Source organism: Helicoverpa zea, chromosome 18, assembly GCF_022581195.2.
Source record: "Helicoverpa zea isolate HzStark_Cry1AcR chromosome 18, ilHelZeax1.1, whole genome shotgun sequence".
NCBI classification, from domain to species: Eukaryota; Metazoa; Arthropoda; class Insecta; order Lepidoptera; family Noctuidae; genus Helicoverpa; species Helicoverpa zea.
This window is the reverse complement of record NC_061469.1, coordinates 8,369,264-8,384,208: the sequence shown is the minus strand read 5'-3', so window position 1 is coordinate 8,384,208 and position 14,945 is coordinate 8,369,264. Positions and strand designations below refer to the sequence as shown.

Sequence of the window (14,945 nt, the reverse complement as noted above, 5' to 3'; positions counted from 1 at the left end):
TAAGTACAAAAGGTTTACCCCAAATTCAGTTTTAACTTCGCCTAGTTTTACCAATATGGGTCAATAAAAAATATTAATTTGTCTATTTTCTTACAATCGTTTCCGTTATTCTAAACAGTTCCGTATTCGAATAGGTGTACATATTTGTCTAATGAAGTGAAAACGAACGACCAAATATTTTAGGTCCTGTCAGTAAGAACATTTTATTTACAGACATTTTTGCTCGGCGGCTCCTGAGCGTTAATACCACACATCAACGTCCACATCTGCAGCAATCATTACGAACACTAAGCTTTTAAGCTGGCTGAGTGGCGTCTGAAAAAATCACGACTTATCGCTCTTGAAATGCAAAAAATGGCGTGCACATGTAACTCATTAGTTAAGGCCCCCGTGTCGGCTCAAATATTTAGCGATGGTTGCAAATCCCGGCGCCATATCGACCGACAGAAGCATTCCTTTACGAACGCCGCCACCGTTTTCAAAGAACGGCAGCTAAAACAATATTTGTGGAGACGCCGCATGAACACAAATGACCGTTGGATTAGGTATCGAGATGGTGTTCATGCGCACAACACTGCCGAGACGAATGTTTACCTTAAAACCGATTCTTTGGTTATTTTTTTATGTCAAGGCGCCTTAAGATTTGGTTGTCTAATGTCTATTCAAAGTAAACAGTGAGAAAATAAAAGAAAATACAAATAAGAACTTTTCTCAGTGCATACTCGTGCAAAAATATCTTTATGATATGAATCCATGAAAGATCATAATCGTAACTTGAAAGATATGCTACAGTAAGGGTTATCTTGCATTTGGCACGTTACTAACGACTGCGCGTATTGCACAACTTTGGTAAAATTCGCTAATCTGAAACGATCGGAAAACAAACGATTAATCGATAAACAGATTACCTATCGATATTAATCAGTCGCTGTTGTTACGTACAAACGTACGGGGTCTTCGCGCGTATCTACCGGATTGTAGATTTAGATAGATTCCTTTTATCTTCTATAATTTCTGCTTTATTGATTTGACGTCAACCTTTGCTAATGTAGTGTTACAACATAGCTGCTCAGGTAGGAATTTTACAGAATCATCAAGTTTTTCTCATAACTGGTCTAAACAAGTTCCTATAGGTAACAAAATACCCAACTGTACAACGTACATAAGTAGGTACCTGGCTTAAACAAGGCATTAAAATTAAATGCAATTTGTAATTAATTTTCCTCAACACATGTAAGCGACATACTCCAAACCTTATCATAAGAACTTCCGATACTTGAAATATGTAATTTACCTTTCCTAAACAATATATACTCGTGTATTCGAGTACACTCTTACATAAACAGGGAATTCCCTAATTAAACTAAAGCACTTCAATTACACCACGTCATATTCTGTCATGTAAGAAACAAAATTGCGCCAAAACTTACGTCATTATTATGACGATATGACTTACTAATCCCACGTATATTCGTCGTCATCATTAGAGTGAATGGCCCAGCCACGAAAGTAATTCTAGTGAATCGGTAGTCATAAAGAAACGGAGGCTTCGTCATAGGCTTTACGCAGAGGCTGCAGTGATTAAGTCGCGTCATTCGATCACGAGCGATCTCGTCACCTCGAGAACCGGTTCTCGATTCTCGCTACAAACATCAGATCGTTGAGACCAACACGTCAGGCTTTGGGTATCAGTGCTAAACCTGATTAGAATTTCGCAAACGGCGGTGACGTAGTGAGATACTCACATCTTATTCCGATGACGAATACAATTTTTTTTTATCGGATCCGTATCGATTAGAAAATACGGAAGGAATGTCCGATGTCCGTGTTTCATGGAATTGTGTAGATTATTTTGTTTAAAATGACTCATGACTCATGTTGGATTCTAGATGTTGGGAAAATTATCTCAATCTTGTTATTTTATTATCGTCATTCGTACTAATCTTAACTATCTCGTCTCTGGAAAAAGTTTACAATATGCTTTCAGAGAATCAAAGTAAATAAACAAACTGGGTATTTTTACTATTCTACAGCACGTGTGTTAGGTAATACATTTTGACATAGGTAATCAGTTCTAGCTCATACTTTTTCCGTCGTAACTATAAGAAGAAATTAATTTTATTAGTTGGGGAAAAACATGAACGTGAATTTTATGAGTGTCAATATGATAACAATAACTTAGTGTTCTATTGTTAAAGCTCTATTTAGTTAACTACGAAATCAGAAAATCCCAATTCACACAGTATCATCGTCCACCTCGTGACTGGAAAGTCCTCGCACCAAATCGTTGTGACGAATTAGAAAACTAGCCATTTAAATAATTAAAACGTTAACATGCTGATGCACAATAGACATAATTTCGCATCTAACTTATGTATGAGTTTGTTTAAGAAGCTAACAATATCATTAGTCATGAAGTTAATTTATTCTCATTTCCTTTTTTAATAAAACAAATGAATCACGATGACCATGCGCCACAGAAAAAGCATACGCAAAACCTAAATACAAACGCGTTGACTCACAGAGTACTTGGCTACAATTAAATAACGCAAAACAAGTAAAAAAATGTGTGTAAGTAGGTGTTTCCTAGTGCGACGTTCTACGCGACACGTGCGACGAACCGTGTCATAAGTCATGCGCGTGCGTCACTGGTAGGGTTGACACTTGTCAGGTAATGTTGAGTCATTACAAGTGCGCAGACGCCGCTTGTTATGTCTAGTCATGTTTTGAGAGTAATTGCAGTTCACATGAGTGTGATGACAGTTATATCTAAACTATTCATTATGTTATGAGGCGTTGAGAATGTTTTGGATTTTACAATAGGCTTTGTAGTTATGTAAGTAATTATTGAAACATGAGTTTCAATATTCTTTAATGAATGTGATGATAATTGCATGGAAACAAACGGGTCACTGGAAAGACGTCCTTAATTACATTTAAGAGTTAATAGAATTTTGGAACCTATTTAAAATAAAGTCTACAGACCGGCCAACACAATCACTTTATCGATCAACAAAAGCTTTTCAATTTCTGGAATGCTTTTCCTATTTATCTACTTATAAAAATAAAATTTACAAAACCAGTATTTTTGGACCAACAGTCGCCAACCCTATTGCCAGCATAGTGCAGGGCGCGTGGCATACAACGCTTACTGCGGCACGTACACTATGACAACCGCATAACCACGCAACAATTTGTTTACAGGATAAACCAAAACAAAACTATACGAGCGCCTACGTGACTATTTTCGCGTGCCCACGACCTAAATAATACCTAAGTACATACAATTATACATTTCAATGCTAAACTCGGTATATAGTGCGCATTTCACAAATAAACCTACAAAATGTAATATGTAAATAAGTTACGGGTATTTGTCGGTTTAACAGAGAAAATCAATTCCGATGCGGTGTTGCTTTCGCTCGCTATCTTTGCTAAATTCCCTATAGAATGTAATTTAAGTCAGTTTACTTTATCCTCAAAACATATTGATATTGGGAGGAAAATTCGTTTTTCTTCTTTTACCCCAATCTTGGAGAATCACTATCAATTTCATTTGAATATCATTACAACTTATTGATATACAAATCCACAGCTCTAGAATCAATGATACGTTATACCAAAGTGTAAAATTTAGTAATGTTATTTAAAATAAAAACTACTGGATCAGTATTTTTTTTTTTCAAATCTAACGGACTAATTAATCATTGAGTAGTTTATATTAGAAAAATTAACCCTCACAATATTTTACTTAGGTATGCTACCGTAACTCATCCATCTAATTAACTAGTCCAATCAAACATTAAAAACAAACTTTCCACACATTAGAGGCACGTGTTCAACAGCGTGTGATTCCGATCAATCATGCGCGTGCTCCGACAATGTGTACAACTTACAATGCAGCCTTATCAGTGCCGTTGCAGTACTGTGCTGAGGTCATTCATATTCTCGATTTAACGTGGTTTACCGGCACGCGATCCGATGACCTTGGGTAACGATTGTTATCGATTACAACAATTAATCGATTGTACCTATACATATATTTTTTTGTACATGCACCATCCGTTGGGAGGATGAAGCAATGTTTTGTTAGAAGGTTAGGTTAAAGAGGAAAATTGTTGTATGATCATTTCTTACAATGAAGTTTTACTCAGAATTCATGAAGATATCAAAAACGTAACCAATGTTTTTTTTTTTTTTGAAAGTTGTGTTTAAAGAATTATTGAGTGGGTACATGAAACCACACATTACACTATCAAAATGTATTGCCGGGCTACCCCAGTAGTTGCCGTGAGTCAGAAGTATAAAACGACTATAAATATTGCTCGTAAGACAAGGCGCGGGCTCCAACCGCGGAAAACCCTGTACATGTAGGCATGACATTTAAGTACGTTCGATGTGATGCAATCTATTAAATGAACTCGTCATGTAAGGTTAATTAAATTACATATACACTTTTTTATGAGAAGTCAACATTTGATATCTAAAGTAAAGTGTAGATTAGATAGTTCTATGTAGAATGAACTAGACAGAAATATACAAAACTAACAACTAAAATACACTATAAAATATGTCAATAACAAACCGCGTGTCTCTAAATAACCACAGCATTATGCACACTGCTTATCACATAGCTATATTTAAATAACCATAATTATCTCGAAGCAATTACACGCGCGTGCTTCCTAACAAACAATAAACAAAGAATTGTGGTATAAATAGGAAAATTCCTATTATTATAATCAAGTGCAAGATAATTGTGATACGAACATGACTCCAGCCATTAACCTGAATACATTATCTGTATGACAACATTGCAAATAGATATTTAACGACTTTGCCCATCAACGGTTATTAAGAAAAAGGAAAATTTAGCAAAAACGCTTTTTGGTCGTTAATTGTAAATATTCCTTTGACCTAAGTGTGGTAACAGGAAAAGAATAAATGCTTAACCGTGTGTTTAAAAACGTGCCGTGATTTTAAGAATAAAGTTGATTCATATACATACATAGAATGATTTAAGAAGAAATACTCATCACTAAGGATTTCAAAGGACTCCCTGAGGGGAAGAGATAAATATTCGTCATATTTCAGAAAGATTTGATAACGATGTTTTTAGGTAAAAACGCAAGTAAGCATGACTTTAGTAAAAAGAAAATTAGTCGGAAATGCCAACATGATGATTCACTTTAATTCAAATAACTACTAAAATATAAACCGTAGCAAATGAGACATACGGTTAACAGTGTAGTACAGTTTAAAAAACCTCAGATTCATAATAAACAAACCTATTAAAATATAAAAAAGGACCTCCAATATGGCCTAAAGCCTTTCACCTTATTCGACCTGCATAAACTGAATGCTGCTGTCTAAAAATCTATGCTTGAGTATCACTCATACAAACCTAAGTCTTAGTGACTTCACGGTGTATACATTTACAAAGCCGCAAGGGTTAGGTAATGTAAACCGCTGCCAAAACCACACCGTTATCATCACACGATATTGTATTATATGTTTATTTTCATACCTTTATATAAAGTTTTATGTAATGTCCGACGGGTGTGTAAAACGTTAGTTTTGAGGAATTGCGTATATTACTTAAGCATATAAGTAAAATCCCAAAGACGCGAAAGCTTTAATAATGTGGTTGAACACTTTATATTTTCAGGAATCAAAAATAGACCGAAACAAAAATAGAAATCAAACAACTGTAATTTCTGAAATGTATAGGTATATATTATAAAGAGTTTATGTAATACAAGATCTAACGCTAGCAAACTCACCATTCATAAAATTATTACCTATTTCATTTGAAATGAGATATGATATAAGCAGAGTGCGTCATCACATACCTAGTGCAGGTTAATAAGTTTTATTACATAATACTTAATTAATAAATACATGACACATTCCGGTTATTTACAAACATTATTACTTAAATTAATTTCCGGAGGTTTTCAAAGTGATCTAAGCGTAACGTTGACTCAGTCATTGACTACTTAAGTTGTACTCACTAGAGGCATCTTTCCCGTGATTGTAACGACCTTGTGAAGAATTTTATGTATCATTGGATTAACATATTAAATAGTACGTGAATCACTCTTTATGACTGTTGTGTAAAATTGTAGGTAAGTACGTTGTTTGAATTATTATCAGGAAAACGCAAAAATAAATTGTGAAATAGGCTTAGTTGTAGAATTTTCTGTTCGTCGTCTCTCGTCAATAATTGAAGTATTTTATTAGATACTGTTACTCATGATAATATAATTATGCTATCTATAAAATGTGTCATTGTATAAGTAAACGCTCTTTTTTAATATTTCATATCCAAATGAAATAGGAATTTCCCCAATCACTCAAGGAATTTACAATGACATCGTAAACAGCAAATTTAGATATTCTATCGCCATTTAAGGAGCTGGGAACATTTAGGGCCATCAAATGTTCCGTAATTCATATTTCTATAGCTTTTTTATTTCCCAATTTAATGCATAATGCGATATCAAAGTGTCGTTGCAATAAACGACATGCGATTACCTGCATCCGCCGCCTACGCTTGTTCCTTAAGTTATTGAGTATAGCAACCGATTTTGATGAAATTAAAGTGGATGTTACCTAATTGAAGTCAGGTTTTTTTTGTCAGAATTTTGCGAAACGGAACGAGGAAATCTCTGCAAATAGGTATAACAATAACCATAAGCTTATTGTGTCTTAATGATATTTATGTATGTATGGGTATTAAAAAAACTCATCGGTAATATTTTTCATTTTCTAACAATAACTTTAGGTACCTTACTTTTTTCAAGCAAGCTAGGTAGGTAAGTAGTTAACTTGCTTGCTAATAATTTTCGGCACTTCTAAAACAAAACCTAATCCTAATGGCGCAAAAAATCAGCGAGCTCCCCTCTGTACCTTTCAAATGCAGTTATCGGTTTTTTTTCTTTCGTCGGCACCCTTGCACCCACCGTTAGTCTGGGCGACAGGTAGCCGTTTCGATTTGTATGCAACAATATTGTGCATAATCCTGAACAGGTTGATAACTAGATGTTACTCATTATAATAACGAGTTCGTGTCATTATAGCTTGTTAAAGATATTTAGTTGATTGCGAATTAGTTTTTTACCTAATAGAAAGATTGTTGTGGTAAAATACTTAGGTAAGTGTAATTTTTCGGCGTATGTTTTGCAACTGTTAGTAGTTTGTTCGAACTTTGATCTCATGAATTTGTTTTCAAATTGATAATAACTTTTTGATATTAAAACAATCCCAAATACGTAATTTGTGTGTGTACACATTAATTATCCAAACTTTCCACGCTATAACGTAACTAATAGTCATTAATATGTACAATAATGGTCTTACTTATCATATCTGTCGGTGAAGCGTGCCCCGACACAGTTCCTCATCGATTAGTACAAATTAACATTTTTCCGTCCGCCTAACATTAACTAGTGGAATATTTCGATATTGACCATTAATGTCAAATGCAATGCTTTCTTAATATCTTTTGTCATACAACATTTGTCCACTAATGGCCATCACTTGATCCACTACTTAGGAATAGTTCTGGGAAAAACATAAGTTGATTGTTTGGACTAGTTGTCAAAAAAAATCTTCAAAGGTTTCGCGACTTTATCTGATAGATAACAACAAAAAACCCGACCTATAATAGAAATAGTCGGCGTCAAATAATTATTTAAATGCTATGTTCGTAGACATGATGTAGTTTACAAAATATGCAAATGTCATAAGCTATATGTGAGTGTAATAAACATTTGGAGTGTTGCAGTGGGTGTAGTTCGGAGAAAGCACGCAGTCACGCAGCGCGATCGGCGATAATGAACGCGTGTCGATACCGGACGGTGGACAATATCTCATCGGCGTCAGGCGTAGGCCGCCGCCCACTCACCTGCGCGCGCGCCGCTCTGACTAATGCCCACCTACGTCCCGCGGAGCCGCTACCGACCACCGCGCCCGCGCATGCGCCATGGTGCGCCATGGCGCCACAACACCGCACTCATACCAACACTCATTACGCCTCAACACCCGTCACCCGTTTCAAAAGCTTCTTAATCTCCGACTCGCCATGTCATTACCCGAGATACTCTCATTTAGGGCGATGCAGCGTATCGCGACTGTAATTCTGTCTGTCAATAATTATTATGGCGCATAATCCATGATTGATGAACGCCAACAGTAGCCGAGAGCCGATCAGAATATAACTGACGCCGCCATTGTATGCCTCCGGCGGCCGCCGCCTGATTGATCGCTTTACACCGGCATTACGTTGCGACACTACGTGCATAAATCTGATCTTAATTAGACCCAGCTTTAATTAAATGTGTGCTGATGAAATGTAAGCTCTGTTTATGCAGCAATAACCGTATGATTAATTGCTGATGCAACTCTGTAGCTAGAGGTGACAAAATACTGTGCTACGCACTACTTGTAGCCGTAGTAGCTACGCGCTACGAAGATCTCAGAACTATTTATGAGTTCAGAAATATGCAAAAATCTCTTTTGGTAATTTTTAGTGCAGTATGTTTACAAAATCTTTAATAATCATGCTTGTGTTGAATACATTTCAGTACGGATGATATAGGTATCTTTAATACCTTCCACGGTGGTAAATGGTGCCTATAGCTTATCCTGAACAATGTCCTAGCTTAGCCGGTAGCTGCTAGCATAGAATCCGTCCGCAACACCGGCAATTACCGGGGCCAGGCGTCGCGGCGTGCGCCCGCGCTGACGATTGTTTACGGCGCGCACGCGCGGCGCGGCGCGTGTCCCCCCGCGCCCCCCGCCCCGGCGGCAGCTGCTCCGCACAGGTGGCGCGTGTGGGAACTCGACGGCTCCGTGTGTTCCCACGATCGCGCGCCCTCCGCTCCCTATATAAGCCCCCGCCCGGCCGACGTACCGCATTCCGCGTTCAACGCTCAGCGCTAACGCACACTTCCACTCGCTACACACAAATGTCCAACATGTCTTACGAGATCGCGTATTCGCTCGCAGACGACGGCCCGCAGCCAGTCTCGCGTACTTATCAATATCGCAAAGTGATGAAACCGATGCTTGAGCGCAAAAGGCGCGCTCGCATCAACCGCTGCCTCGACGAACTCAAGGAGTTGATGGTCAGCGCTCTTCAGTCAGAAGGAGAAAATGTTGCAAAATTGGAGAAAGCCGATATTTTGGAATTGACCGTTCGCCACCTTCACAAGCTCCGCCGTCAGCGCCGCCTGTCACTGAACCCAACTGTGGATGCTGACCGCTTCCGTGCTGGATTTACTCATGCTGCCAATGAAGTGTCTCGCTGCTTGGCCTCCATTCCTGGTGTGGACGTGAGGCTAGGCACCCAGCTGATGACCCACCTGGGACACAGACTCAACGACATGCAGCGCGCTGCGGCGTCCGCCGACACTCCTCCGGCCAGCCCGCCCAGCCCTGCGCTGTCCACCGCCTCGTCCACCTCGGGCTACGTGAGCCCCTCGCCGCCTGCGTCTCCCGTGCACATGCACACGACTCCACTGGACTGCACCACCAGCTCGTTCGCCAAGAGCCCGGCCGTGTGGCGACCATGGTAAACAGAGTGCCCGGAGCTGCGGACCCGGCTCCGCGGTCACATCTGTTCCAGCACCGTCGGAGTCGCACGCGCCCCTTGTGTCCGCTGACGTCCATAAGTTTAGTGAATCGTGTGGAGGATATATCAAGATAATTTAGATCTCACAATCAGTTAGAATAAGTTTAAATCGTAGATCGTAAGTCCAAACTTGAAAGCTTTAATAAAAATTAGGTTGTAAGTGTATTTGTGATATTAAAGAGTAAATATTATTGTATAAGAAATGTTGTGTCGAACATGATCCAGTTCGTATTGTTATATTTTTTATCGTTGCAAAGAATTCACAGAATTGTGAAAAAATACAAAAGAGTAAGTTAATAAAAAAATATTATCTACCTTATTTTTGAATTTTATTACACATTACCCTGAAAACCCTGACTACTGTTCAAATGTAATGAATAATTACATGTTGATTAAGTGTTTATAAATAGATTCGAATGGAATCAGCCAAATTATAAATGTAACAACAAATCAGACAGTGTTAAATATAAAGAGGTTAAGGGCACGACTCGGACCTCTGGCCCGGGCCGGCGCGCGTGCTCGGTAACTTTCCTGTTTACACGCGGGGGTTCAATCGGCACATCGCTGATACCCGCTATCAGTGCAGTGCGCGCTAGTCGCCTCACGCCACACATGGCCGCACACTTGTAAACAACCTGTCTGTTAGGACCTCCGCTACATAATTAAGATGGATGTTCTACAGCCGTAATTGAGAGGGAAAACCTACACGGATACATAATATCTTTCTTCTGCATCGTCGTTTAAGTACAGAGAAAACTGCGTCTGGTATCACACATCCAAGGCGAGGCTCATTATCCCGTGTTTTTATTCCTCATTCAATGCAGATATCGACGAATAAATTAAAACCCGGCTGCCGATCAAGGCGAAGTAGAAAATTCATTAAAAACAATTTACATTGACGCGTCACTGCCTGTCAACATTGTTGCTAATTAACGGAAAAATCGTAAATATTGTTGAATATACGATGGTAAGTAGTAAAGTTATCAAGTTGTTTACGAAAGTCATAACTGACCGTTGAATGCTATAAGGCTCATTATAATCATCTCATTACTATCATGACGCAAATTGATTGACTCGAGGTCCGAGCTAAACACAGCCCATAACAAAATTGTCAGTAACGGCTACTGCAGTAGCAATCGTCAAAACGAGACTTGCAGCGCCATCTCTTAGTGATCTACGGAAAGTTTGGTTTTGATACACTAGCGCCATCTGGCGTTAAGCTCCCGAAATAGATAAGCATAAAGCTTTCGAACACGGAAACTTGAAGGGATAAGGACAATCCAGGTAGCTTTGTAAATATATAGCTAGCTAGCGAATAAGCGATCTCGACTCGGCCCGGGTTTCGAACTTGAAACGGTCTCAAGTTCGTAGCTGTAGCTGTTTACATCCTAGACAAGATGGCACTCATTCTTTGATATTACTTTGTTTGAACGATCTGCAGTGGTCCAATTTATGTTTCCAGAAGAAAGCTAACTTTTTGTTCTTTTTATTTTATACGTAAAAAGGTTGTTTATTAAAAAAACATGATTTGTTGGAAAATTCACATACCTACACGAAATTCAGGTAGATGAAGGTGTACCTACACAGTAAGTATATAAGGAAGTATTTAAGGGAACATACATAAGGTATTACGTGCAAAGGGAAGTAGGTATATATTAGTATAAATAAAAATATAGCGGAAGTCCACAAGAGAGAACATAGTGGTGGTATATATATAAGGAGGTGTATGTATAAAGCGAGAAAAGAAGAAATAAGTATGACGGCACAAGTTAATTACAGTATAGTTGATCAGCCACCGACAAAATTCAGATCCACGCGAGACACAACTGACTACTTATGTACCTATTATATACCACAGCCTAGAATTAGTTGATGAGCATCACCGTTGAAAGAGTTTAGTCTTTTATAAGGGCAACGTCAACCAGTATTCTATCTAACAAACTGATTGATTAAGATCCTTTTTATCATTTCTCCTAAACACAGTCATCAGCACAGGTAATTTCCCAATGGTCTGTTATCATTTTATAAGTACATACGTGTAGCTAGATTACTCAACTCCTTCAACCACTTCGCCGGTCATACGGTCCCGTGCAGTGATAACCGATAATCTTATTTGTTCACTTAGTCTTCCTATTGCATCACTACCACTTGATACCGATATCGACACACGAGCCAAAGATTAATTATGTACCGTACCGTATACCAAAGTACCTAATAATAAAAAATAGAAGACGAACCGAGCGAAGTGTGAATTGGGTTCGAGCACTAAGGGTTTCGCTATTGTTATTGGAGAAAAAGACAGCAAAAACAATCTTGTTTGATGTATGAGTGCCCCTTTAAATATTTTTTTTTTAGTTTCTGTTGTTGTAGAGGCTTTTTCACTGTCGATATTCTGGTGGCAATCGGACATAGGCGGCCATTACAATTTTAGTAGGTACCCAACTAATATCATCCCGCTTTTACAATTTGGGTATTGAACCCTAAACAGTGATATCAACATTTGTTCCGGAAGTTCTTAACATTCCAATCATGATTTCCAGGTTGATTTTATTTTTATTGGAATTGCTTTTGTGCATTGCGGTGTTGTAGGTATAATACCATCGTCATGCTTAAGCTATTTTTTATAGGCAGGTGCGTATATTGTTATCATTTGCATACTACATATAATTTATCTATTATCTAACGGCCAGTTTCTTCATCAAAAAAGTAAAAGTAACGGTCAAATTCGTTTTTTCAAGGCTAAAGTGACAGCAAAACTGAACTTGATGAAGAAACTGGCTGTAAATGTGCAAAATATTTGGGTAAAACTAATTAACTGTAATCAACCTTTCAGTTGTAGGTAATATAATTTAGTAGAGGCTCTTAAAACCAGACGTCGTTTGGCTCCAGACAACTTTGAACATTTTTATCATCGATACACATAAGGTATTGATTACCAAACAGTCATTATCTAGACTTCAGAAAATACGTACTTTAAACTAAGCATTCAGACTAGTTTCCAGACAAATATTGTGGGAAAGAAACAAACAATACGCATATAAACATCTTCCTTATCAATTCTAGTAAAAGGTACGTGAGTGAGAGCCCTAAAGGGCATCAGTTAATTGCCCTGCGTGAGTTGTGTTGAGAGAGTGACCTAAGAAATGGGTTATCTTTGCTCGTAGGAATTTACCTAGCAACCTAATCAATCATTCCTTACGTAAAACCGTGATTGGAGTGCACAAACACTGAAGTACTATGTCTTGTTTACTGACTAAACTAATAGAAGTTTGAATATCTTCAACTTTGTACTTACGAATTACTTCCAATTTTCACTTGTATTCTTATAACCCGCTATTAATCCTTAAAATGGAGCCTGAAATAATGATGAATAGTTATATCTCCGGTGACCTATAACAAAGTTTCCTATAGCGCCCTCACCCCGCTATTTCTTCGTTTGAATCTAAAAATAGTGCCAGATATACGATACTTATCTATCTAAACCTTTAAATATGGACGTGTTTTTTTTTAACACTTCTGCGGACGTGGAGTCTCACAGGCTCCTGTATGCACACACTCTTTTTTTGAGAATTTGATATAAGGTTGCTTTAAAACTGATTGGATATTGAAGTTAAGGGATTTAGCAATAAAATAACGTGCTTCTGTAATCAACTTTTATTTTAAAAAAATATAGAAATGTGAAAAATCAAAAATTATGGCACTTTTAAGTCTAAATTTACTTAGGCTACATTTTTAGATATTTAAAACAGCCAAACTTATTACTATAACAAAATGAGTCTTTTTTTCATAAAATATAATACATAAGGAATCAAAAACATAAAACAACTACTTCAGGTAACTAATACAAAAAATATTGACAACAGTCTAATAACGCAAATTTATTGGCAGTCAGTGCACAAACGTCTAGAACATTGGAGACACACAGATTTCTTGCATCCAACATAAACATAGGTATATCGATGTTGGTCCTGATCTTCATCACTGGCACTCTCATGATTTTGTATTAGTTCAGACTCCACTATAAACAAACCTTCAATATTCTCTTCATTGTCAGACTGATCCGTAGCTAACAACTCACTCACTTCTTGTTTGAAAGTTGGATCTGCGACACGAAATTTTTTTCGCGCAGGGCTTTGAATAGAACCCGTAGACGGTCCTTTTGATTTAGAATTACCTGCATTATTTATTTTTGACATTTTGTACTACAAAATCTGAAATAAACATAATCGCCCTTATAAAATATATTATATGACAACAATGGACGTGTAGCCTGACAGGCTCCAGCCAATTTTTATATGGTTATTACTCACGTGACATTCACCGGACGACACAACCTCCACCGTCGTTGGTAGTTTGGCAACTAAAACAAAAGCTACTGAGCCGCTCAATCGCGGGGAGCAGGGGGAAATAGGCGAAACTATGAAAACGTGAACATTAAGTTGCCTGTGAGACTCCACGTCCATACTTAAAGGTAAATCAAAGTAACTGTTATTGATTACGCTGTCTTTATCAGATTTTTCATAACTTAAGTTGCAAAAAAATTTACAGGGCCCGCGCTCTTTCTTTAATCTGGCACTTAAGTATATCATATACCTACCTACATAATTCAGTCTACCCCACTGGGTGAAACACGTGTGCTAATATGGTCTGATAGATTAGATAACAATATGGGCATTATTTTTCGGACAAGCAGAACTGTGATAACCGGAATGTGCTGATACGATTGCAATGAATAAGATATCGGCCTTAATTGATAACGATGCAGGGCAATACGTCTTGAAACGGATGGAATTTTAGATGGTATCTGTCTGGAAGCACCGTCATATCCGTAACGCGTCGTGTTTACAGATGCCCTGGAAGTCATTTAATGATCTGCTGTCCTGGGAGTAAAAAAAAGGGGTACCGTTTGTTGATCTGAAGCCATCTGCCATTCAGCATTACATGGTTCCATACACTGAACATTCAAAATCTACACAGGCTAAAGCAGGTACATTGTTACGATTAAACAAGGCTACCGAGTATCTCGAGTCATGCTGCAAAACAGAATGCGTTTTTTTTGTAGAATTCACTTACATGGAAACTGTCTTTGATTTCCGAATAGCTCTTAAAGGTTAAGTGTTAACATTCTGATACAAGATTCTTAAGTCTCATGCTACATCACGTGAAATCTTACACAGACAGTTATCATCCCAGTAACACGGAGACAAATTGATGTTCGATAGATTATAATTAGCATTAACGATTCGTTTGATAACTCGTTATCAAACGAAACATCGTTGGTCAATAATCACCAGTTGGTTGGAACTTT

At 37.9% G+C, this 14,945-nt stretch overlaps 1 protein-coding gene and 1 long non-coding RNA gene across 2 annotated transcripts; one reads left to right on the top strand and one right to left on the bottom strand.

Annotated features, from left to right (window-relative positions):
* Window positions 1–8,903: 8,903 nt before the first annotated feature.
* On the top strand, window positions 8,904–9,956 carry LOC124639068 (enhancer of split mbeta protein-like). The gene has a single exon (XM_047176288.1). The coding sequence runs from the start codon at window positions 8,973–8,975 to the stop codon at window positions 9,579–9,581; it is 609 nt and encodes a 202-aa protein (XP_047032244.1). The 5' UTR covers window positions 8,904–8,972; the 3' UTR covers window positions 9,582–9,956.
* Window positions 9,957–13,276: 3,320 nt separating this feature from the next.
* Window positions 13,277–13,999, bottom strand: LOC124638926. The gene is made up of 2 exons (XR_006985418.1): window positions 13,948–13,999; window positions 13,277–13,848 (listed from the first exon to the last, which is right to left on the bottom strand). It is a non-coding gene; the product is annotated as an uncharacterized LOC124638926 (long non-coding RNA).
* Between the last annotated feature and the right edge of the window lie 946 nt (window positions 14,000–14,945).

Excerpts from the sequence above, each read along its gene's own strand:
- LOC124639068 (XM_047176288.1), top strand. The coding sequence starts at position 8,973 with ATGTCCAACATGTCTTACGAGATCGCGTATTCGCTCGCAGACGACGGC.